The 27,743-nt window shown below is 32.5% G+C and overlaps 1 protein-coding gene across 4 annotated transcripts in view; it reads right to left on the reverse strand.

Moving 5' to 3' along the window:
* Positions 1-27,743, reverse strand: part of LOC111146914 (MYC binding protein 2, E3 ubiquitin protein ligase) — a 257,881-nt gene that overhangs the window by 56,500 nt on the left and 173,638 nt on the right. For 3 of the 4 annotated variants that reach the window (XM_022502671.1, XM_022502673.1, XM_022502674.1), the window contains 5 exons: positions 21,171-21,245; positions 18,128-18,352; positions 17,128-17,260; positions 14,450-14,572; positions 11,594-11,773 (listed from right to left, as the gene is read on the reverse strand). In XM_022502671.1, coding sequence (XP_022358379.1) covers positions 11,594-11,773; positions 14,450-14,572; positions 17,128-17,260; positions 18,128-18,352; positions 21,171-21,245 — 736 coding nt within the window. The remainder of the gene's footprint in view (positions 1-11,593; positions 11,774-14,449; positions 14,573-17,127; positions 17,261-18,127; positions 18,353-21,170; positions 21,246-27,743) is intronic. The other variant, XM_022502672.1, reaches the window with a different exon arrangement.

The raw sequence follows: 27,743 nt of genomic DNA on the forward strand, positions 1-27,743 counted from the left end.
ATTCTATCATGAATTTCATTTATCATATGTAGTATGTATTCTCTGCATAAAGACAGTATAAGAGACAAGGCTAAATTGAGGGAAAAGTTGTGAAAAAATTCTAGACACTGATGCTACCTTAGTAGAGCACAGATAAAAAAGATGTAAAATCTGACAAGTAAGTGCTCTCAAACCGTACAAAGGTAGTTTAGCAAACTGCTGCTCAAATTACTGATCTAGTAATGGGCCCATAGAGCAAATTTTATAAATAAACTCTATTTGGTAGAATTAAATACCAGCCTAGTTCTTTCCACTAATTTTCCATGTGTGATGTTTGGAGTACTAATTTTTGTTACTAATTTGATAGCCGGAAGTGCTATCATCATCACATTTACTTCAGAAGCTGAACAATATGTAACAGTAAAACTAGACAATTAAGTAAACAGTAAATCTTTTATGTTTGCCAGTCCTTTCTCTAAGAGATCAATTCATGAATCGAAACAGGTATGCTTTTTAAATCAATGGTGTGCAATTCCTCATAAAGGGAGATCTCTGTGGTTGGCTGAATAACAGAATCTTACAAATATCTGGAACACCACTTGTCATATGCTAGCAAAAAATGTTTGCTATATTGAGAAGGTCAGAGAGTACAGGCGCCTGTATACTTCATCTCTTTGCCTCTAGCAGTGGTGAATATTTTCTCAAGATCTGTAAGTGGCCAAAGGTGAATACCTTTTGGGAGTCTGAGTTTATAAATAATGCAGAATTATTTCTTCCTGAACTGTTAATTGCCAAATTATAAATAAATCCTTTTGACAAATTTACTTTTCCAAAACATATTACATATATTTTTAAAAAAGAATGTCATGTTTGCTAAGTATGATAGGCCCATGGGCTAACTAATTGATATTTATCTTCTTCATTTGGGTTTAAAAAGTTTTGGAGCATGTAGTAAGTATTAGGAAAAACTGTCATTTGTAACTGCTTGAAATATCAGTACATATAAAAAAGATCAATAAATATAAAGTATTTAGAACATACCTAATACTTTCACATTCATCACTTAATTTAGTTTAATGATTATATTTATCGTATGTAAGTTTAAGTGATAGTAGGCAAAAACTGTCTAGCCTCAATGGAATTCTGAAGAAAAAATAATACAGGGCAGAATAGAAATTTAGTACATCCAAACAAATTAGTAAACATGTTAAATGTTACATATTCATTCACCAATGACCTGTATAATTTTTTCATTCCAAAATCATAAATGATCAGGTTATGTGATACTACACTATAATTAACATACCATAATATAATACTATATTGTGCTATGCCATACTATGTATCAGGTTATACAACTCTATATACTGTACAGATCAGGTTCTACAATACTATTTACTATCCTATAGGAATATATAGTATCACTGGGAACTGTAAAAATGAGGAATGTAAAAACGTTTTATTGATTTCTAAGAAAAAGGAAAATTACTTGAAAGACTTATGTAATATGTTAACCACTGGTACAAAAATAATTTGATAAAATTTTCTTAAAACACAGGATTTTAAGTTTAATTAAATATTACTTTAAGACAAAAAAACGTGTAGGCATCTATAGTCCTGTAAAAGACCAAAAGCATATTTTTAAACTGTCTGAAATTTTATCAGTTGTCATAGTAGTTTGAATATTTTTAAATTTAAAATTTTAAAACTAACTAACTAACTAAGAAAACGCTACAAAGAAGACTCAATGACAGATGGGACATGTAGGTTTAGACCTATGTATCTATGTATATATATCTATCTATCCTGATAACTAAGTTAAACTAAAAAACTTTAACTTAATTTTCAAAGAAGAAACTAAAACAGGAAAATGATTTAACATTCTGTAGCAGAAAAATAAGTTTAAGGCTAAACCTGCCACATGAGATACTCTGTTCTTACAGATCACAACGTCCTTTATGCCTTATACATATATACCATCTGTTCTGATGATACTGACTTAACAATTTCCCAAATCAGGGACTTCTTTCAATATCCCTATTTTGTTTTTGTTTGTTTGTTTTTCCTATTTTGTTTTTTTAAGACCTTACAGAGGTCTGATATTAAATAAAAGTAATACTTAACCTATAAATATAATTAACATGCATATCAACAGGATAATTAACAATATATTATTGAATAAATACAACACAAATTGCCCCAAAATATCAAATTTTAAATAAAATGATAAACTTTAATCTTTAAAAATGGAATGGAATGGAAATGACTGAGGTGAACTAAGAAAACTTTATTGAAACCTCCTATGTTCACTACGAATGGCCCATCCGTGAATGCACGCATACCCACCCTTGAGTTTGTGAGACAGAGATGAGAGAGCAGAGGCAGGCCCAGCTACACCATAAGTTTTGTAAATGCGCTCGCGAGAAGCAAGGTTGTGAGATGGAGATTCTATAGTGGAAAACATTGGCAAAGAAGCAGCACAGATTCAATGGAAAAAAAAAATTCAGCAGAGAACACAAGCAGAAACAAAGCATTTCAAATGGTATGCACAATCACCTTAGTAAAAAGTTTGTATTTTGCTAAATTTTCCAACAGGTTTACATTTCTCTAAAATTAAAGTGGAAAACAAAGACCAAATTGATTTAAATTAATTAAGATAGCTCCAAATGCATTAAAAGTTAAGGCTCATTTCTCTCATAAACCAAATTTGAACATTCCTTTTTAGACTAATATTTCTTTAATTCAGTTTTCTTGTCTTTGGTGCTTACTTACTTATAAATAAAAGTTTATAAGTAAATTTTTTTCTTTTGTAAATAGTGGGAGATACAGAAATATTACTTACAGTTTAGCATACTACTGTTGCTTAGTTTTCTATATGGACACATGACTATGACTTTTCCAGTATGTATGGAAACATTTAGGGTTGACTACTTTTCTGAATCCTTCCACCTTCGGTGGGAAATGTTAGTGCTACTCCCAATATTTAGTATTTGTTCTGTAGAGCCTATTACTGAGATACCAAATTTTGTTTATAAAAAGTTTTGTAACACAAACAAAGCAAAGCAAATTTACAAGTCACTGAAAAATGTTAGACACATTAATGATTTACCATGCAGAAAACGAAGTACTTAAAATTATCTTTTTTCCAAATAATAGAACTTCTAAATTGTAATCTTTTAAAAGTAGTATCTTAAAAAACCTCTATCTAAATCTGAAAAAAAATGTATTTTATTTAAAATTTTAACTCACAGCAATGAAAATAAATGTAATCAGTTGAGCTAAAATAAATTCAGGCAGTAAGGAGATAACTTTGTTATTGAAACAAAAATTGGATACAACATACACTTTTCTCAAAACAGAAAAAGTAATAGTTGACTGACTTATTAGCATGGCCAAGATTAAAGACGAACTACTCATAAGCCAAGAAATCCTTCCATGCAAGGTACGGACTATGAATTACATATCAGACACTGTTCTAGGAACTGAAGATAAAACAATGAACAGAAACAAAGTCGATGCTCTTATGGAGTTTATTTATGTTCAGGTAAAAGGAGAGGCAACAAGCAAATATATACTAGATCAAGTGGTGATGAATTTGGGAGCCACAAGCATGCAGATGCTGAGTGACATTCCATGACTGGAGAGGACCAGTTAGGGATGGGGTCCAGAAGAGACAAAGCCCTGGGACATTCCTAGGAAGACACAACAGAGGAGGATGCAGAAAAGAGAAATGAACAGTCAATGAGGTAGGAAACATCCAGAAAAAGATATTTCAGCGAAAAAAAGAGGGATCAACTCTGTCATACACTGCTGGACAGATCAAGTACCATGAGATCTTAGTACTGACGAACAAAATTGACTAGAGTAATTTCTGTGAATAAGGATGACTGCAAGGACCTCCTGCAGTGGTTCAAGAGAGAAAGGCAGGAAAGCACGGAGAGATGGGGCATACATGCCCTCAAATCATTTTCATCTAAGTTAAGAAAATAGTAATTTTGAATGTTTTTGAGCACCTTCTTTTTGAAATCTATAAAACCTCAAAGGTACCAAGCACTGCAAAAGGAATTCTTCTGCTATTTAAATCTCATGTAATACAAAGTCTGAACCTGTTGCTGAAAATATCCATTAGGAGGGTACTAGTTTTTGGCTAGAAGAGTTAATTCAAGGGGAATTCAAACTACAAATTTAAGGATACAGTCTTTTTTTTTTAAAGATTTTATTTATTTATTTATTTGTCAGAAAGAGAGAGAGAGAAGGCACACAAGCCCGCAAAGAGGCAGGCAGAGGCGGAGAGAAATACAGGCTCCCTGCCGAGCAAGGAGCCCAGTGCGGGACTCGATCCCAGGATCCTGGGATCATGACCTGAGCCAAAGGCAGTGGCTTAACCCACTGAGCCACCCAGCCGTCCCTCAGGATACAGTCTTGCTTGCTAAAATCTATGAAGACATGGTTTAGCAGGAGGACACCGGAGAAGAAATCAGAATACTATCTTAATTGGAAGCACCCATAAATATAAATGTGAAAAATAAGGCAATTTGTAGGGTAAATGTTAGAGGTTTAAAGACAAACTCCTGGAAAAGGTTTTGAAGCCAAAATTGCTTTGAAGTCTTTTCAATATGTTACAAAGCCTAGAGAGACTGAATTCCTAGGTATGATTCAAGTGAATAAGAAACAGTTTTTGGAAGTCTTAAATGCCTAAAGAAATTAAGCTATGATTACACACTTGTTCTATGCATCTAATTTTCACAAAATTAGCTCATATTTGAAAACAGTTTGTTACAATTTTTTTAAAAGATTTGTATTTTTCAATTTAAAAAGAGATAATCCTTAAGACATAGACTGATATCTTTATACAAAAGAAAAAAAGTTAATCAGCTTTCAGGCAATTTGTTGGAAATTAAAATAATCATGTTCTTTTTAAAATCTCACTTTTTAGGCAAAACACCCAATTATTAAATTTGCCTCTGTGGAATTCTGATTATTTTGGGTGCAACATACAGTTCACTAAAGAGAGTATTAAAAGCAATATAAAAAACAGGATTTTTCTCCAGTACTCATATGAAGTCTATGTTGTGTGTTTAGTATAAAATATCCCTTTATTAGCAATATGTTTTTTAATGTGTCATTTATTCTTAGTTTTCTTTGTTTTGGATCCCAACTATTAAGTTCCCTGGGGAACTTAGTTCATTTTCACATCACAGCAACTCTGAGTTCACTGTAAACTGTACTTAAAAAAATTACTCCCTAGGTACTGATAAGAAAAAAAACAGTATAACTTTCATTTTTAATAGGAAAGCATTCTTGTTTCAGTTTAACAAGGACAAATTGTGGTTCTGCTGTGAATTTTAGAACCCTGACCTTTGTCACTGGGAACATAAACTGGAAGAATCAAAGAATATGTCACCATCTAGTGGCAGCACACAAAACTGCAGTTCTGGGATTTAAAAAGTAGCATATACTTATTTTCATTGTTAAGTCAACAATTAAGCAAGGATCAGAAATGTTAAACGGAATATTAGAAATGACACTATGCTGAAAATACACTAAATCTAAGAGGTCAGGTGTCTAATCACATCGCCTATGTCACTGTCCCTGACACTCTGATAGGAGAAATAATATTGATGGAATTTTTGCACTTAACATCCATCCTATAGAAGGCTACAAATAACTGGCAGAAATAATCTTCAGCACCTATTTCTCCTTCTTTTCTAGTTCTCAATCTTAAAAAGATTTGTATTGGATTTGATAGTCTCAATAAAATTACTAAATGTAATCCTAACATAGATATTTGGAAGTATTTGAGGACATTTTATAAATAAATCTATGACAATGCTCAAATTTCACTGTATTCTGTCCATGCTTATACATACCTACATTGATGTGTGTGTATATATATGTTTTAAAATATAAGAAAGAAATCTAATTCTATAGATCCTTCATAAGCAATGATCATGAAATTTCACTGAGCTTATTATGGTAGAACGACAGGGACAGAGCTCCTGACTTTCTTCACCCGATTTAAATCCCAGTACTGTACATTTGTATTCTGCTCTGAATAGAACTTCAGATATTTTTGACAGTATGGATGCCTTCCACAGGCAGAAAACAGTTAAGTTTAACTTGATATTCTGGAAACTATTTTAAAATTATCTATTTTTAAAAATATAAAAAAAACTAGTTTATTGGTTCTTGAGACACTATATAAATTAAAAATTCAATTTTAGTATATGTGCTGCCGAAGCGAGCACTATAAATTAAAAATTCAAAGTGGTCAAAAGATGTGAGTAATTGAACAATATGCAGATAAAAAATTAGTGTAATTAAGTATAACAATTATTCTCACTTCTGTCTAATAATAGTTTGGAGGATTTAAAAGAAGGTGATAGTAATAATTACATACTCTTAGCTAGCAGCCGCCTGGACTGGCAGTTTTAGATGCAATATCACTGCATGATCAGTAAATCTAGAATACTGGTAAATGTATGAGGAAGAAAGCTGAATTACATGAATGCTAAAGGAATGGGAAATTAAATCTATTTATCAAATGAATTATAAAATAATGAAATCTAGAACAAAATTTCCAACTGAAGGATAAAACAGAAATAAGCTTTTCATTAAAATGTAACACTAACCTAAATGATAAGAGAGTTGTAAGAAAGATGGATGAAAATCTGAAAGGTGGATAACCCCTAAAACACAATGTGTCTCTAAGTAACTTCTAGACATAACTGCACCTGCATAAAACATATTCATAGCATATTACTGAATAAATAGTAAATTCCAAGTAACTATGGTTAAGGGATATAACATTAGGGAAAAGTGTATCACTTCAGAGTTTTTGATGGCTGAGATAGGAAAATTCTGAGAAAATTTGATGTGTATGTATCCTGGGCCTTAGAAAGAATCACTTCAAAAAACTCCATGAAAAGGTTAAGTATTACTCCTTAAGCAATAATGTAAGGCACAAGAGGGCTGGGGATGCTCTCAAAAATAAAAATCTGGCTCTCCACAAACTTCTTAGTAGTTGTAAGGCGAAAAATGGTAACTATCCATCAGAGAAATCAGACTCTTTGTTCAGGTTCATAACCATGTCTTGTCTTCAGGAGGATCCAACTAATGTAGAACAAAGACAGCTAAAACTGAAACCAAGACAAAAAGGCTTTTAGAGAAGATACTTATGTTTGAAGAAAGAAGAAAAGAGGAGGCACATAAATTCAAGGTTCCATCTGTGCCACAGCTTCACGGTAGGCAGGTAAGCAAATGGGACAAATTTTGTGGTATGATTACAATCCAGGATAGAAAGGACTTCTCAGTCTTGGAAATAAAGCTGGCATTTATACACTAACATTCATAGTAATATCTGAAAATAGTGTTAGTACATGAAGAATCAATCTCAAGAAAAATAAAAGTTATGCTATAAAATGTACACTGAAGACTAGCTAGGAAACCTTAATTGTTTCTTTCCAAATTCTTTCTTGCCACTCCTTCCACACTGAGAATAAAACTGCTCTCTCTCAGGCTGTGATTTCTTCTAATCTTCCCTGGAGTTTAAGAGATGTTAAGTGCTTGCATCAAAAGGCAAAAGTGATATCAGCAGATAACACGTATGGGGTACCCCACTTTACGGCAGGGTAAACAGGGCTCAGATATGTCAGTTACCTAACTATATAAAGCTATTAAGTAGCTGGAGGGGAAATTTGAGTTTTAAGTCTTTCCATCACTTCATCTTTATAAGCTAAATAAACACAGTGCTTTAGTATATATTTATATTCTCAAATGTAAATAAATATGCATGCAGATACTCAAGTGGACCTTTTTAGTCACATTTAATAAATTTTGGTTTCATTTAAGAATGTGACATACAGGTGTAACAGAAAAACTCTTGTTGTAAGGTAACCTTGAGGTTTCCTATCTGGGCTTGAAAGTCCTGTCAAAATAACAGATAACATAACAAATAATAACAAAATAACATATGTTACATGTTTAAAATGTCTGGGAGAATACTAAATTGTCTTCATTATAATTTTTTCTACAAGAAAAATAAATACAAACTACTTAGCATCCTGTACAGTAGATATAAATGCCCATGTTAAACACAGTCATTTGGGACAGTTTCTCAGTTGGAGGATCATTCTTAAGTATAAACTCAGAATTATCATAACTCTGTATATTAGGCATCATATAGGCATTATAGTGGTTTATTTATTTATAGTGGTTTTAATTAGTACTGAAATATTGTTCCTCTTCTTTGAGGATGTACTCTGAGTAAAAACTGTAATATCTAGCATGAAATAACAAGAACTACATGATCTTAAATTCATGTTTTACACTAAAGAAAGTGATCATCTTAAGCATTTACACTCAATAAATATTCCTTCAATGCCTATGATGTATGAGACCTGGGCAGGAGCTATGGAACAGAAAATGATGCTTTCAAAAGGAATGAGTAAAGACAGTGAAAGTAAGCAGTGTGATATTCTTATAGAAAGCAGGCAGAGATATCATTTTCCACCTCAGTTCACTAGACCCTCATTGCAAAATTGTTTACCAATTCTAAAAACGCCATAAATAATCTGAAATAAAAAAGTAAGTTATAGAACAGTAAAGAAAAAGCTTACATGCACACTTCTCTCTCTCATGCCTATCTACAAATAAGGGAAATTTGTAATTTTTTCTATAATCATTCTATTTCACTACAATAACAGTTGAAAAAATTTGTGTGTATATATAATTTTGTTAATTTCCAAAAAAAATTACCAAATTAATTTAATGTACTAGGATAAATACCAATTCCAAAGATTAGTGAAAAACTATGCCTCAGGAACAAAACAACCTAAATAATTACTGATAATAACACTCACAGAAATTCTAGGTTAAGTTAACATGTGGGTCAGTTTAATGTGTGTCTACGTGGAGCTTGTCTACTTAACTGGGAACCTGAGTTATGACATTTAGGAAATCTTTTTTTCCTTTCCAACTATTCTGCATTCTTAAAATTAAACTATAAAACAAACAAACTAATAAAACAAAACAAACAAAATACTCTAGATGATAAAACAAATGTAATCAGAAATTTTAAAAACACCTATTGGGGCACCTGGGTGACATAGTTGGCTAAAGTGTCTGACTCCTGGTTTCGGCTCAGGTCATGATCTCAGGGTTGTGAGACTGAGCCCTGTGTCAGGCAGTGAGCTCAGTATGGAGTCTGAGTTTCTCTCTCCCTCTGCATCTCCCCCACACCCACCACCCTGCCCCTGCTTGCTCTTTCTCAAATAAATAAATCTTAAAAAAAAGACCCACACATATTAAAGGCCAGTTTTGGCAGTATTACTTATCAGTACACAAAGGTGAATACTTAAAACATGGCATTTGTAGTCAGTAGGACTGGCCTCACGTTCTGGCTCTACCATTTTACTGTATGTGTTTCTAGGGAAAATCATTCATTCTAAACTTCTGTTTCTTTGATGGTGATATTACCCTAAATGAGGATGTATTAAAGTGCTTAAACATAGTGTTTAGTCCATAGTGGAGACTATCAGTATAAGCAAAAATTAGTAAATATATGTTTTATTTTCCTATCATTAAAGTGTAAGACAAAAATGAGTCTCATATTACTAATTAGTAATGGGAAATTCAGTATGTAGCCATCTTCTAAAGCAAGGTGAACTGCTGGTGTGACAGACAGCAATGATGTTCAGGAAAGAATACCCTGCGCAGGTAGTCTTAACAATAAGCACTCTGCCACATTTAATTTTCTTAACATGATGTGATTAAGGCCATTGTAATTTATTTCCAAAACATTAAAACTATTTTACATTCCGCACTGTTTTTAGTCATGCTAAAAATTAAGAACTCTGGTTTCTAGAATTTGGAAATCAAACTTCAATGATATTCTGATGAGACTAAGAAGTTTAGAAGAAAGATTTAAGTAATCCTCATTGTTGGAGTACAGGCAAGCAATGATTCAGAACATTGGTAACTGAGATATGTCTAGGCCATGACTTCAAATTTGCTCCAAGATGGTGAAGGAAGAAGTGGTACTTATAACACCTAGACACAAGAGGCATAAAATTACTTTGATACAGTGTCAGTTGGAAACCTGTTATCCTTTGGGAGAGACAAATCTGATTTTATTAAGGTTGTTATATTTTGAAATATTTCATTAAATAATTTGGTAAAGCAAAAACAATAATTATATTTTTTTTGAGAAGACTTGCAATGATCGTTCAGGTAGACCAAAAATATCCTTACTTTTTCTCTTTGCTGCTGCTATGACATTATCAGGGTAATTTCTTGTTTAAAATATTATACCTAATATGGATTTTCTGCCTAACTGATCGTGATTTTTTTGTTTTTGTTTTGTCCTTTGTCTTTACCTTTCAACCTTCCTGTAATCTGGGCACATATAAATGTAAAAAAAAAAAATTGTTGCTCCATAAAATGAGTAAGCTAAGCTGTCACTTCTCTTTCCTTCTTCTGTAATGTTTACCAAGGAAGGAAAAAAACTACTCTATACTCATGACACTATTATATTTCCTTGAAATTCTTCTTTTAAGAGACAGTCAAGTGAATATTTACATATATAAAGAAAATGACAGGCTAGACATTGGTATTACTTATATTTCTAAACTACTTAATTTTATTAAACTTGCCTAATATATAGTACAATCCTAGAAAAGTTTATACTCCTATATACTCTAACATAGATAATAATATCATAATGAGTAACATCATTTGCATGAGGTGGGACTTTCATAAATATCTCATTCAGTGACCATGCCCATATATTATAGAGCTGATATATGAACTGAAGGCCAAAAAGAACATATTGTTGTCATACTGCAAGAAGCTCTGAGAAGTTTATGTGGAAGCCTCAGGAGGTCATTAAGAAAAAAGAACACTCCATTAAGAGTAATTTGTTTGGGTCTATTTTACAGATCAACGTGAGTTACTATCCTGGATGAAGGGCAAAAGCAATCCTAGAAGGCAGAGCTAAAATCAAACGACCACTTTAACATAGCAGGAAAAAGAAAAATAACAACAAAAAAATAAAAAGCAAGAGAAGAAACAACAATTTGAGAAAATCTCAAAACCTAAAGTTGCTACACATTTCACAGATACCAAATTCACTTAAAAGAAACAAACAAACCTGCCCAGTATCACCTCTCCTCCACCCACTTGTACAGTGAAATAGGTTTATTCTTTTGGGGCATCTCTAAGTAATAACGATCCAGTGTAAAACAATGAGAGTTATCTCTATAACTGATGCTTAGCATAGTCATGCATATTGTTAAAGAAAAACTTAAATAAAATAGGTTTTTCTTAACATGCTTTAACATATGTATTTGCTTATGCTGGAATTAGAATAGAGAGCATAATAGTCAGACTTCAGTAACTATACTTAATTAAAAAATGAGTGATTAAAAAACAAATGTCTTAGCTGCAGAATGTCTTAGTTCAAAATAGCTTAAATGCTTCAAAAATGTGGGAAGGGATAACATCCTCATAAAATAAAACCAGTCAAGTGAGTTGATAAATAATCAGTAACTGATAAACAACTTGGAACAAAGCTTCAGAAATGGCTTCATGAGGCAGGTAAGGCTGACAGACTTACTCTGAAGCTGAGGCTGCTGGAAGGAAAGGGGCTGTCCGAACACAAATGGGCTGTGGACTAGGGAAGAGGGAGGTTTTGCAGCTTGATCAAAGATGGAAGGAGCTGGGAGATTGGGCCGTGACTGAATGGAATTCAATATGGCACTCAGTTGGTCACCTGCAGTGGGCAAAACAGTCAAAACTACAACTTGTTATTAATTAACATCCAAAATGGCAAAGAATATGGTGCTTTATGACATTCAGATAAAGTTAAACACTAAATAAAACTATGCCAATTCAGAAATGAGTGGAAACTGGTGTTGATTATCCTCAAGTTAGGGACAAAATGTTGCATGTTGTTTTAATACTCTTATGTAACAGCCCACCTACAAAAAAAATTTATGTAAATTCATTTACAACGTTGAGCAGCAGCATGGAAGAATTCAGAGTCCATGAAGAAACTATGATAGATAAGTTGACTCAGTATCATACCAGTGTAAATGAAGATCTAAGTAAACAAAGTCTTCTACATAATACCTAACAAATAACTAAATAACCCTGCCTCATATGCATTACACTTCATGCAGAAGATAAGCAAATATGAAAAGGTTTTTAAGTAAATGTAGAATTGAAGAGAGGCAAAGCCTATGTTATTAACTTAATATATTTACATTTAGTTAATATATTAATATTTTCTTTAAGTTGTTCCTGCCAAAGAAATTATACTTCTTAAAGCATGAACTCCTTTGCTTGGATGAATAATATAAAAATCTGTAAGACCTACAAGATAAAAAGGAGTATGAGCTATCTAATTTGAATAGTAGTTCAAATGTGAATTCTGACATTTTTCCTTAAAATTAAATACAAAGGACTTTAACAGATAAATATTTTTAAAAATATGAAACAATATAATTAGATGGATGATCCTTAGCTCCTTCTTTGTAAGATTATGCATATTAAATAGTTTATATGATGCTGAAAAAGAGAAGAAGAAAAAAACATCTAGACTAGTTGATGCAGAAATTGGAAAACAGTACCTTTCCAATCCCTAAGTATAATAAAGTTTTTAAAGTGAAAACTTTAAATGAAGCAGCAAAAAGCAAAAGAGTTATATGTAAGGAACTGTGTACACAGCTACATGTCTACTTTTCAAAAACTTACGCTATAAATTACAGAAAGGATTTTAGAGATTATGAAGAATTTTTTACAATTAAGAATAAAGAATTTTTGCAAAAACAATTTCTTGAACTTTGACAGTATAAAAATTTAAAGAAAATGGGAACTACTGTTAAAGGTAAGTTCATAAACAAAGGTTAGATATATTTAATTAGATTTAAGTTTCTTAATACTCCTTTGCACCATCTAAATATTTAAAAAGCCCATAAACAAGTACATGCTATTTCTGAACAATATTAGCAGAATCACACTTTTAAAAAGTAATTCTTTATTATTTCTACTTAAGAACAAATTTTCTCAGCAATGTCTGTCTCTTAAAAGTTGATTTATATATCTATGATGTTTTATAATATTTTAAAGACTGATTTAAAGTGATAGCCACCAGTATAATTTAGACATTACAGCATACAATTTGAAATAAATATGGCTTTAAAACAGATTATTAACAAAGCATAGTAGCGGTAAGTAAATGCTGAGATTTTAATTTAAGAATTGACAATGGGAGAGAGAAAGGGACATGAAGAAAACACCACCAAGCACTTACCCTACTTAAATATGAAGATCTAGCTCAAGTTAGTTGAAATCTGACCTACCAAAACTAAGCAAGCAGGTATCCCCAAGCCTGCAGGATAGACCAACATAACAGAATAGGAAAAGCCAAAAAGAAATCTTGTCACTAGGCTTCCTTCATATGAATACGTTGTGGAGAGAAATAAAGGTATCAAACAAAATGTAGTTTTGTTTTAAATTGAATATTTCCTTTATACTGATGTCATTTTGTGTCTTGTTGACTATTGCATTATTTCACTTGCTCTGCAAGTCAGGTCTAATGACACTGTTTTTATTCCTTGACATCAAATCCTATGAATTAGTGTAAACATCATTTTAAAGTAAAATTATTTCCACATAGGCGATCTTCTCCCTCTTACCGTCATCCAGCAAGTAGCAAGTAGCAAGTATGCTACTTGCTGATGATATGCTGATTTAGAAAAGAAGTCAGGATCAGGTACATGGAAAAGAACAGGAATGTGTCTGAATTTAGATACAGATACAATTTTAGATGAAATTCAGGTATAAATTGTTCTGAAATAATTATTGTTTGCATTGTCCCTGACACTGGTCTCTTCTAATACTGCAGTGCAAAACAGTTACACACACTTTATATTTTTTGGCTTAGGGCTTTTGTTTTTCTTTTCACAACTTTCTGATTTCATTATACCTACCAAACCCAAAGATATCATTCATTTCATGTGATTCTAAATTAACTAAGGTAACTTGGTTAGACATTCAAAACCACACATATGTAATAAGGCTGATGTCTAATATTACTTAAAATGTTTTGATTTTAAATGGATCATTGTGGAGGGTTCTTTTTTTTTTTGGTCATTAACACTACTCTTAATAATAAGTGGATGATTAAAAACAATAGTTCTTTTACTAGATTTCACAGAATCTTTATGATGTGAATTCCAAGCGAGTATCTTTAAAATAAGAGCATATAAGCAAGAACTCCTATGAAACGTAAACTAAAACTGGTAAAATGATAACATAAAAACAACACTTTTGCAAACATTTTGATTGTTAGTTTTCTAGGAAACTTTAATAAAGTTTCATGGGTGAACAGTAAGAAAAATGGGTAAAAGAGAAGGTAATAAAAAATATTAAAGTTGGGTAGGTAAAAGACTCACTTTCAAACACCTACCTTTATTATTTCCAAGTCCATAATCAAATCCTTGGGCGCTGCAACTTGCCCCTTTATTAAAAGCTTGCACTGAGAAAGGGCTTGGAGGAGGAGTCTGAGAATTCTGATCCAGAAGAACTTGTTCTATAATAAAAGGCACAGCTATAACATTAGTTTCTTATGTGCTATTCCCTATTTCCTTACATTTCTAGACTCTTTTCAAAAAATCAATCCCAGCACTTCCCTTAGGCAATACTCTTCAGTATGAGAGATACCAGCAGTGGAAGAGCTCTTGTGGAAAATACCCATGAACATTAATCTCAGTGCGAAAGATAACATCACTCTTAAAACCTCAGAATGGTCTCAGCACCAAGCATGAAGTCTGTTTCTAACCAAGCAGTAACTTTGCCTACTAGTTTTACTTAAAGATATGAAAGACCTGTCTGTAAAGAATTTTAACAAGAGGAAAATTTTGTTTTACTTATACTACCTCATATAAATTGCTATAGTGCCAAATCCTCTTATTTCCATATTAGATAGTTACTTGCTAATACCAATGAGCAGACTATTTGGATACAATTATCAACTAATCTTAGTGATTTTAAGGCACTAACTCATCACATAAGATCACCCCAGGTCTTATGTTAATTTAAGAATCACATTATGATCAAATATATATGTATCAAAGAGGGAAAGGATGTTAAGTGATGGCAGAGAGAAATGTAAACTTCTGCTTTTAGGCCTGAAAATCTTTCTTAGCAGAAATAATATCCTAATTTAATTTAAGAAGCATTTTATTTAAGAAGAATCTTCTACCTTCTAAGTAAATAAGTAAAGTAAAGTAAGTAAGTGAGTAAAATTCTCCCTTTAAAAGTCAGTCTTTAGAATAGACAGCATTTTACATTTTAATAACAGCTAACCTTCCCATCTGGCACCTTTATGTTATTATTTGTTCATGTAGCTTTCATATCAAACTTATTAAGTATTTTCATTTTGTAAATGATAAAACTGAATGACAGAGATGCTAGGTAACTTGGCCAAGGTCACACTACTGAAAAGCTGCAGAGCTTGTATTTGTGTTCTAGCAGTCGAGCTCCAGAGTCCACTTTTACACATGAGGCTGTATTAGGCCATACTGCCAGTTAAAATAATTATTACACTAGGAAGGTCCTTTGATAGTTACTTACACTATTCTCATACTATTGAACTATGTCTTCTATAAAGTTGATCCCACTTTAGGTATTTTTATTTATATCTAAATATTCCTATATAGTGGAAATGTTTACAAATTTCTGAATACGTACTATGTATGTAAGTATATTATAAATGAGAAGGTTATTCTGTAAAATGTCTGACTTACATCAAGTGAACCCTTTTCCATTCTCACAACAAATGGAAGAACAGTTATGCCATAAGGGAGTAGGTTCTCAAATTCTATTCATTGACTACTGACACAGGGTGGTATGGTGTAATGAGCACAGCACTTCAAACACGTATGAAGATTCTGGCTCAGGTCTTACATCTGCCATATAGCCAGCTGTATAACCATAGGCAAGTCATTTTAAATTCTGTGACCTTTAGTTTCCTTATCTGTAAAATGAAGATTATATAACTTATCACACAGGGTTGTGAGGGTAAAAAAAAGGAGAACTTTAATGTACAATATTAATATATCTAAATGTACTCTGTCATTCATGAAGCTTTAACTTTTTAAAAAATCTATTTATACTTATGGCCATATTACCTCTTGGGACAATAAATACTGTGAACTTACTCTCTTTTGGATAAATACACATGTTCTTTTATTTATCTGACCTTTTCCTTTAAGTTTTGGGATTTGATTTGGAATAAAATCTGTGCTTGACTTACCCATTTATTTTGATGCCCTAACTAATATTTTTGTGACCCAACTTGTATTCACAAAACTTAGTATGCAGTTAGTATGTTTTAGAATAAGGAACACAAAGATTAAAAACCTGTGCCTGTCCACAAGGGACTCACAATCTAGGTTTAAAGATATGAAAATTAACTTCAATATAGAAACAGTTTTGTCTAGTGGTGAATATAGTTCTTTGGGAACACAGAATTCTTGACTCAGTCAGTTTCAGTTAAAGCTTCACCCAAGTGATGACATGGTCTGAACTTGGAAGAACCATGTTTCTGCCCACAGGAGAATGAATAGAGGGGGACAATAAGGAAAGTCTTTTATCAAATAAGACCGTTACTAAAAAAGATAAAGTTGAAAGCTGAAACTCTAACAACAACATAGTAATGCTCCAAAAGATGCTATGCATTTATCCAATGGTCAATGAGACAAAATTCAATCAAATGAAATTGCCTGGGAGAAGTACTGTGATTAATGGTTTGAAAAGTGAATCTCCATTTAGTGGCAGAAAAGGTAAAACATTCAGCCCTGGACTGGCACAGAATAATGAATTCATATGAATCCACATCAATGAAATAAAAAGCATGGTTCAAGGATGGAATCATATGTTTCATATTTTCTTTTAATTCTCTTCTTACAAGTGCATTCATTTAGTATCCATTATTTTACAAACAAATGTTAACAATTTTAAGATTTTAACCTTTAGTTTTGCTTTTTTACCTAAAAAAAAAAAAAAACACAAAACACAAAAATGCTGTTTACTTCTGCATTCCAAAGGTTAATCAGATTAAATCACAAATTTAAGCCAACTTGCCATCTTCATGTCGGAGGTACTGGTTTCCGCCTCTGTCTCTAGCTAAGGACCATGCCTCTCCTTCATCACTCTCACAGAACTCTACCATGCTGTTCTTATCCAGCTGCACCCACGCACCTTCAGAATTGGTTACCTAGTACATAACAAAAAGCATGATTGATTGATTGGCTTGACTCTTTAGGGGACTCAGGCTGAAAACCAGCAACAAATTTAAGTGTTTGAACAGGGTAATCATTCAGAAAGTTTTTTACCAGAAATTAGTTTCTGAAATTAAGACCACAGCCTGAGGTAAGACAGAAATCAATAAAAAGTTCTGTAAAATACTGCTTATTTATGACTTTGGTAAAAATAGTAATTTTTAAGGCACAGGATAACCCCTAAGTAACTTGAAATATTACCCCAAAACAGGTGGCACTCTCTCTTTCTTTTTGGCACCTAAAATGTCCTAACACGGCAAACTATTATTTAGATTGGTCGTGTCTATAAAGTAACCTGAAAATGACCCTGACACTGAGAAATAGCATGACACACTACATCTTCAAGCTCATCAGTGAGGCAAATGCCACAGGTGACTAAAAAGTAATTTTATTTGCTCAGGACTTCAGTGAGACACATAAATGGGAACAAAGAAATGTAACTTTATATGTATTACATCTCCACACCAATTCATAGCAAATATTTTAAAGTGCTGTTAATCAATGACATTGTACATTCTGTAATTATGAAAAGATATATGCACATACCAAACATTCATATGTACAATACAAATCATTTTGTTAATATAAATATTGTTTTCACAAGGATAATTATAAGAAAAAAATTATTTAAAAAAGAAACAGAAAAATTATGTTAGTAATATTTGTAATACAAGTAAACATAAAGAACATTAACATTTAAGAACCTGGGAAGGAAATGGCAACCTTTGGAAGAAAGAGATGCTCTGGTTGTATTATATTAAAAAGGAATAATTTAGAAGTCATGAAGCTACAAGAATCCATACCTCTCCCACTGCTTTGACTTTGTTTCCCAGAACTAACATTCCAATTGGGATACCTCTAAGGTTAGGGCAGCTTCTGATGTTGTGACCGGAAGGTCCCGTCTTCACTACCTTGTACATGCCTGGCCCTCCTCGCAAGAACGGCATATCCTGTTCTTGCATTGTGGCTTCCTGTGGGCAGCAGGAGTTTATATCTTTGAAAAAGTCATCAGTATTAGTTTTAGGTTCCTGAAAATTTGAATAGGAAAAAAATAAACAAAATACAATCTATTATCACTTTGTCATCCTCTTATTAATAGCTTTTACAGCAAGTCTATAATACTATCAAACGAGAATACAATAACAGAATATATACACTAATACCACTACTAAAGAATCTTTCAGTTTCTCAATGCTGAGTAATACTTAAAATAGATGTGAAGAAAAGTTAGCGGGAGAGTGAATGAACCTCTGGTTTTTGCCCACCACAGTTTAAGAAATATGGTAGTACTTGGTTTTATTTTTATCTTTTAATGAAATATTAAAGAGTAAGAACAACAAAAAAATACACTCTGTGAACCACAACTGAATAATTTTGAATCATTATTACTGCATTGCTGCATGTTGGTATGGATTAAAAAGTCTAAATCTTCATTTCCTTACACTTTGTAATATTTATTTATAGAGAAAACAGGTGTGAAGACTCTGGAGACTTTTCTAGAAATAGTGATAGCAATAATGAAAAAAAAGGGCATAAAATATAACTGCATCTTAATATTTACTAGTTATGAAGTAAGAGTGCTTATAAGATTTTAACAACTCATACTTTCTTAATATAATACAAATAAAAATGTCTTGCTAGATTTGCTAGGCCATTACTAAACATATTAATGCTATTAACAGAAAAAGATGATTATACTTCCAGTACAGAAATTAATATCAAAGATGCATTTTTACAGAAATATAATACATTTAGATATAAAAGGGTTGTTTCTAAAATGAAAGAAAAGGATATGCTCTAAATTTTCTGTTGAATCTGAAATCTGAATGAAATTGTTTCCCGTGTGAATGTAATAAAGAGAAATAATAACCTCCTCACATTTGTCTTCTTCCCAACCATATGTAAAGGAAAGTTCCATAGCGGGGGTTCTTCCATTGTCATTACTACTCCTTTAAGACAGATTTAAACTGTACTTTTAAATATAGTACTAGAGATTCCAAAAATTGTTTTATGTTTAAATACAACAAAAGATGACCATAATGGGGCACTTATTCAAACATTAGGTTAAAATTAAATTAGTATTTAGCAATGTCATATAAATGGGATAAAAATGAAAAAACCCACTAATATTTATACAAGATAAAATAATCCTGAATAGTTCTATCCCTCTATCACTACAAGTAGTCTCATACTAAAGGGTCTTTCCTATGGTAAAAAATTAAATATAAAATCCTGAGGTTAAAAAAAATTAAAAAAAAATGTGGATTCAAGAATTCTGTGTACCTGTGACTTTAATTCAATATATGATCAGGGAAAAAAATTTTTTTAAAAGATTTTATTTATTTATTTGACAGAGAGAGATCACAAGTAGGCAGAGAGGGGCAGGTGGGGGTGGGGGTGGGGAAGCAGGCTCCCTGCTGAGCAGAGAGCCTGATGCGGAGCTGGATCCCAGGACCCTGAGATCATAACCTGAGCTGAAGTCAGAGCCACCCAATGAGCTCATTAACCCAATGAGCCACCCAGGCGCCCCCAATCAGGTAAAAATTTTAAACCCACTATTAACCTTCACATAATATTCCATAAATTTCATTAAGGTGATAAATAATCACCAATTTTTACATATACAAATATGTACTAGGGATAGTATTTATTTACGTTTAATATAATTGTCATGCTGTATTTATCTAACATTCTTTAGTCATACATTGACAATTTAATGAAATGAGAATTTTAAACACCTGAAAAATTTAGATTAGAATTATAATCTAAAGTAAACTTAAAATATGCATTGTCCTTACCCATGCATTTGTATTTATATAAACTTACATAAGAATACAAAAGATGGTGCTCAAAATAAAAATGCGAGAGTAAGGGTCTAAACTTTAAACTGTGTTACTACACTAACAAAGTTCTCAGTAAACATTTAAAAATGTCTAGTTGTGAATAATCAATTTTAGTAAATAAATCATGCTATTTCATAGTTGGAAGAGGCACGTTAGTCCTATTTACAGCTCATTTTTAAAAAAATTACATGGTATGATGTAAAAAACAAGCAAATATGAATAGATTTAGTGAAAAATCAATTTCACTGGTATTCAATGATATATCTACAGCTTTTAACTGAGTTATAACAATATTTCTAACTTTTGATCATTTAGTATAACATTAAGAGGTAAGTCTTGGCAAAAACTAGTAACAATTTCAAGTTATTCAGTGAAAGGTAATATATGAGAACTTCTATTAAGATATTTGTTATTGAACTATACAAATTAATAAATACAAAACAAAGTCTACACTTTTTTTTATACTAAGCAGCATAAGAAGAACCGATATACAAAAAAGGTCATAGAACTATAGCTGTCATCCTCAAGCAACCCTAGCAATACACCCTTCATTCAGTACAGAAATGGAAGACCTTGGGGGCCAGCCTGTGAAACTGACGAAGTGCAGTGCTCTTTTTTCTCCTTGCATTCCCACCCCATTCTCAGATGAACATCCAAAAGGGCACTGTGAAAGGCTAGGGAAGAAGAGAAGGGCCACAGAGTGGGGACTCGCCCATTGAAATAAGCAAGCTCTGAGAAAGCCAGATGTGGATGTCGTGGGAAAAGCTAGTCATAAATTACATATGCAAATCTGAAGTCATATAAAAGCTTAACTTAAACTAATAATACATTCTTCGGCAAAAGTAGAGGGAAAAGGATTACCATGGAGACTCAACTGTAGCACTTTTTTGGCAAAAATTCTTTTATTAACCATAAGCAAAAGCTTCAAAAGGTAGAAGGCAAAATTTATTATACATGCTGAAATACCTGAATAATGTATGACTGTTCCTTATAGTTAACTCACCTGGGGAAAAAAAGCTTTGGAAGTCCATGAAAATACGTCCAAATCCCTGACTCCTTGGCTAGCATTAAAGATACTCTGAGCGACAAAGTTTAAGAAAGAAAAATATCAACAAAGAAAGGGAACAGGATATTATCTGCAGAAGATGCGTTTACAGTAACAACATTGTTCTGTACTCTAGCACCAGCACTGTGATATTATTTTACTAAAGGGAAACTGAAGCCACCTGAGTAAACCACACAGCAAAGAAAGACTGATAAATTTAAGTTTTTGTCAAAAGCTCTCCATGGATATAGTGTGTCATGCCATTTACTAAAATTAAGAGCCAGACATTGATTTAAAGCTTAAGACAGTCAATGCAAGTAGGAAACCTTCAAACTCTTTTAATAGACGACATATGTTTCAATACACGCTAGATTTGTTTTATGACAGAAAACAGTCTGCTGTTTTATAAAGAAAGTGTAAATAATATAGATTGTATTGATAGTGCAATTATCATTATGAATAATAATGGCATGTAGAATCTGTGGACATTTTTGCTTTTTAAAGTACAAAAAAGAAAAAAATTAAAAAACTAAAAAAAACTAAGTCATTTTTTCAATTTCCCTTTCTTCTCTGAATGAGAAAAAATCATTTGGAAATGTTACTGAAAGCTGTTAGGAAATATGTTAAGAAAAGCATACAGAAAAACATACAACCTGAATCTTTTCTCAAAAGACGGACCTAGTTTTCTTCATTTTAAAGTTTAGGAAATGCACAGAGCATTTTCATCTCTATGTTAGAATCTAAAAATATTTTGTTAAACAACCAACTTGCAGCAGCATGGTCCCAGAAAAATCAACATCTTCAGAAAATGTCTTAATGAAAATGTAAATGGGATACATTTTACATAAAAATATCATGCAACTGAATATATTTGTATGATCTGAAATTAAAATCTCTCCAGTGAATAGCAATTACAATTTTACTGCTTATGTAAATACAGTGATAAATGGTTATTTTGGGGGGGAAAAAAGAGGACACTCAAAATGTTAATAAAAGCTGTTGTCATCTAAAACTTCAACACAAAAGAAATGTAATTCCCAACCAATTATAAGCCAGTTTTGATAATGAAAATTTATTTAATATTCTCTAGTTCTGTATTTTCCTCATGTATATATGTATGGACAGATGTAGATACACACCCATATACATACATATGCATGTTAATTCAGAAATATAAGACATATGAAAGCCAGAAAAATGAATTTCTAGTAATATGCCTACAAATAAATCTGAAACAAAATAAAAACCAAAAACCAAACCCCCCTCCACATTTAAAAATGTACAGCAAATAGGGCCCTTTCTCTTTAGGTGAAGTAGAAACAAGATGCCAAGCATTTTAAAATACTATTCTTTGGGGAAAAAGATGTCCTTACTGGTTCACTCATGTATATAGAATTTTTGGGCTATGTGCTCAATGGTTTTTCTCCTTCACAGAAAATAGAGGTGCAGACCTTTTGACATAAAACAATATCAAGTTTTTTTTTTTTAGCATTTTCTATTTTTTCTAGCATAAATTTCTGTAGTGTTAAAAGCAATGTAAAAAGCACTGTGAAAAGCAAGGCAGAAGTTAGTGATAAGAAGCAATGTCGTGATTAACAATATTTAAAGCTTGTACTTTTATTTCAGTGCGCAAACTTAAGTCTTTCCGGAGTCTGAGAACATGAGTTAACATGTATAATGATATTTTAAAGTTACATGACTGCTAACCATTATAATAAATTGCCAATCACATCAATTTTGTACGTGTTAATCATATATGGAGTCGAATTTGACACTTGTCTGCTTTTGATCTGAATTTGTGGAAAATTCTTAGCCACACTGATTTACTATTATTATTTTAAGAATATGGTGTCCAAATAAAATTCAGTTTATCAAATATCAAAAATACATCTGATAGAAAGCTCGAGTTTAAAAATAATATATACTTGCATGGTTTTCTTTAGAAAATTTAGGAAAGTTGTTTAAAGATATACACATGCATGAAAATATTAATTTCTTTTAAGTCTCAATTTCTTACTTTAAAAATACATAAATTAGGATTCATAGATTAATAGGAGTACCACTATGTATGTGTGTATATACATATACACAAGTACACATATATCTATAATAATCTAAGTCCTTTTATTCTCAAAGACTAAAGACAAAGATGGTCTCTTAAGAAAATTAAAACTTAAAGCATACTAAAACCCTAACTAAACTAATGAGCACTAAACTGCAACTCTAAGTTGATAATCTTTCAAGGCACAGAAGATCAAGTAAGTGAATAATTTTCACTGTGAAAATACATGACCAAACATGCCAAATGTTCATGCAAAAATATGATAATAATTCTTTCCTGGCGCTGCCTGATGAGCAGAGTTAAGAATTGCCATTTTTAAAGCGAAAAAGATAAAATCTCTCAGGAAAATAAAAAAACAGCATCTGTATAACAATTAGTGTTATTTTAATTGCCTTAATTTCATTTTGTTACTGGTGTATTAAGTAAATATTTAGTATTTACTAAGATTAAAAAACAGATTATGTATATATATACACAAGTCTATGAACATAACAAATCCAAGCAATTCAGGGTATGTTAAAGCTGTGGCTATCAGGCATCATCAGGTAACCAAGAAGAATGAAACTGGACATAAATAAAATGTGAAAAACATTTGCTAATTTGACCAACTGCCCTGGGTAATGCTGTTAGAAAGATTACCAAAAGATATTTTCCCTTCATCTCTCTTCCACATCTTCAGGGCCCTAAAATTTGGAAAAATCAACCTACTTTCTATATGTGAACACCAATCAGCCTATGCAGGTTTGTACAAATGCATGGAGATGTTCTGAGACACAAGTTGCTTCTGCAAGAATTCAGGTAATATAAGCAATATAAAGATATTTTAGAATACTTCCAATGAGGTATTATTTAGTTTCTGGATATAAACTCTAACACTCAACCTTCACAAAGTTGGAAGCCCCATTTTTGGCAAGTATCCAAAGAACTGGGCCTGCAAATTTCAAATCACTTTATCTCCTAGTCCTATCCTAGAAGTAAACTTGTTTTCCAAAAAAATTTAAGCTCTACTCTAGGTAGTCAAATATCTCCCATGTCAAGTACATAATTTATTCTCTCTCTTTTTCTACTTATATTTTCCTCAATGAATGAAACATCCTATTAGCCTGCTTATATTTCATAGTTTCCAATCTTCAGGATTTTAATTTAAGATCAACATTTTATGCCCTATGCCTTCTAAGACTGATGTACATCAACTTCAGAGTCCAGAGTGCTAATCATTTTATGATGGGACCATGACCTATGCCACCTTCAACATGTATCACAGTATTCATCCTCAATTCAACCATTAAGGTCATGAATATTCACATTTATTTAATTTGGGAGTTCAACCCAAAGGAATATGATTTTCAGAGCTATATATTTACTATATCCTTTTGTAATTATGTATATCTTTCTCTCTCCACTACTTTCTACTTGTGATCCTGGGAGAGTAGCTATCTGTTGACACACAAAAAAAGAATAAAATACATTAACATCACAGGTCACAATGAAATTAAAGGAGAGAATATTAAATGAGAAGCAACATATATGTGATAGGAATTATTTTGAGAAGCACGATCATATCAAATGCCAAGATTTAAAATTTAGTATTCAACAAATGTTGAAAGCCTACCATGAGCAAAATGCAGTATTTAATACTTTGGAAGAAATGTGGATGAATAAGAAGGGATTCTTAATGAGTCCTTACCCTAAAGAAGCTTAACAGAAATAAGAGGTATACAAGTACAAGTGGGCCACAGGCAAGAAAATAAACTGAAGTAAGAAGTAAGGCTTTCCTACTTTTATAGACAAAGTACTAAGGAAAGAGAGGGAAACCTAATTTCCCCAGTACTTCTATGCTTTCTACCCCCACTCCTTTACTTCACCATATTAACTAGTTTCCAGTTTCCAAACATAGCAGGCCTCCATAACTTTCGACAGTTGATTCTCTGTCTAGAAATTCCTTCACATTTCTTAGCAACTTTTCTTTAAGACTTTTTGTCTCTTCAAGTATTACTTCCTAAGTGAAGTCATTCTGTAACTTATCACAATGCAACCTAATTATGTGAGTATGGCATGTCTGTCAAATTATATAGTGAGGACCCCAAGAGGAAGAACTGTACTCCTTTCTTATTTTATATCCCTTCCCTTTCCTCTCTACTCAGTGCCTACTTCTTATCTTGGTATTTAGGTATATTAATAAGGACTCAATAGTCCTTGAGTGAACAACTAATAAATTACTAACTGCAGCATTACTGAGAAGTACAGATAAGAAAAGATGACAACAGAAATTTCTGAGCCTGGTCAACTAGGAAAACAGTAAAAATGCTAGAAAGAAAAGGAAAGCATTTTAGACAAATGAAACAACATTAAACAAAGATTCTAAGATGCACAACTGAACAGTGTGTTCTAAAATGGGCACAAAGTTCTGGTTTTCTTTTAAAGGGTACAATGTCTATAAGCACATAAGCACCTCACCTAAAAGGGTCTGTATTCTTCATATTATTCCCTGTTCTTACCACTAATTAACATATACTTTAAAAAATACAGTTATATATAATAGGAAAGTCTAATGCTATTTACTCTCTGAACTAAAGCATTACCATAAGTGCTAAAATAGAGTGAAAGTCACATTTGCACTAAGTGAGGATACCATCAATTCTTGGCAAAGTAATTAAGTACTGTGAGGCAGGCCAACGGTTAGTTACAGTACCTATTTGCAATGACAACAGGAGTTCTATAATATGGCTAAATACAGAAGACAGTGTAACAAAAATCACTTTAAAGTTTACTCTAAACAGGATTATTTACGGTGATTTTTAAAGATAGTTTATGAAATGTTTAGTCAGTGTTCCAATTTCTAATCCTCGCTCCCACTCTTCCCAACAGTTTGGGTCAGGATCCGCATAGAGTACACACACTGATGTGAATGCAAAATTGTTTTAACAAGAAAAGGTTTAAGAGGTAGATGTCAAGTTTGCTAAAGGCAACTTTTTGGTATTTTTGCATCTTTTTAAGTTAGTGGAATCTGTCCTTGGTTATTTCTGTATTATTTTTAAATCTCCAGACTTTCTCCCTCTCTCTTTTTGGTTGAGTAATGTTTAACAAGTATTAGCCATAATTATACTTGATTTATTTATAAATGGACTGAAGTATAAAGGGAGAGTAGGTAGAAAGTGAAAGTGTTTTTCTAGCAATAAACGTAGTAAGAGATATAAATAAGGAAGTAGAAAGATACATTTATTTAGCTGTATTAATTCCCTGAGAGGATGAAATGGAATCAATATTTCCTCTACCCCTGTCATGTTTAGCCCTACAGAGTAACCTACTCATTAAAAACACTGACTGTGTAAGGGGCCTGCCCCCGTCCCTATAGACAAAACCTTAAAAAACTAGTTTGTCTTTGCCTACACCAGGCTGACTGTGTGAGTCCTCATCTAACAACTGCATTGAAACAACTTTATACCAGATCTGTTTGGAGCCATAGCCCAGTTAGTTTTATCCCCTCTCTCATCTTTGGTCGCCACATAAAATATAAACCCTTCTATCATATACCTGTTTTCATATTTTTATACTAAAACTGCTGTATGCTTCTCCCTGATTCAGCATCAAACTATTGCCATCTGTCCCATCACTTCATATTGTATCTAAGGGGACCCCTCCTTCAATGGTAAACATCTTTAACCCTGTAGGTCACAGTGCTGCCATCCACCATCTGTGTGTCTTTGTGCTGATACAGATAATCACCTAAGTGCTGAGCCTTTTAGTTCTCAGACTGAGGTAGTTAAAATGACTTTCCCCTCCACTATACTTCAGCTACGGGCTCATGGTCACATTAACAGGCCAATCATTCAGTAAAAAAAAACCCTCAAATATTCTATTTTATCACAAACCATCTATCCTTCTGTCTCTTCAACTACAATGTACTTATACATCTTGTTCTAGGATTTATTATGCCTCCAAATCCCTTGGATCCTCCACTTCTCCTTTCATTTTTCTAACTCAGGCTAAATTCCACAGTTGGTGAACTCAAGTCTTCTTTCATCAACATCTGAAATTCTGTCCCTGGTTTTCTGTCACAGCAGCCCCAAATTCCGGCCATTGCTATAATTGACTCTCTTGGCACTTTTGATTCTAGACACTTAGGACTAGGGGTGAGGAAGGGAGGAAGGGCATCCAGAATGGATTCATCCATTGGTCTCATTGGGTCCTGAGTGGCCCACTAATTCAAAAACAAGTATTTTTTCTTCAGATCCCTTTCCTGTTTCTCTCAAACATTATTCCAAGCCTTTATTGGATGTCTAAACCCTCTAACTTAACTCATTTGTTTCCATCTTAACTGATGTCTTTCGTCTTTTCTATCTTATAAATCTCATGGTCTCCTTCAAACTCTTCCCTTTCTCTCACCATCCCTAAAAAAACTTACCTACTGCCATACATAGCCCCTCTCCTCTCTCACAAAACTACTCTCCAAATGTGCCCCGAATTCC

The sequence above is a fragment of the Enhydra lutris genome, unplaced genomic scaffold (genome assembly GCF_002288905.1).
Source record: "Enhydra lutris kenyoni isolate GAN:26980312 unplaced genomic scaffold, ASM228890v2 scaffoldscaffold15, whole genome shotgun sequence".
NCBI classification, from domain to species: Eukaryota; Metazoa; Chordata; class Mammalia; order Carnivora; family Mustelidae; genus Enhydra; species Enhydra lutris.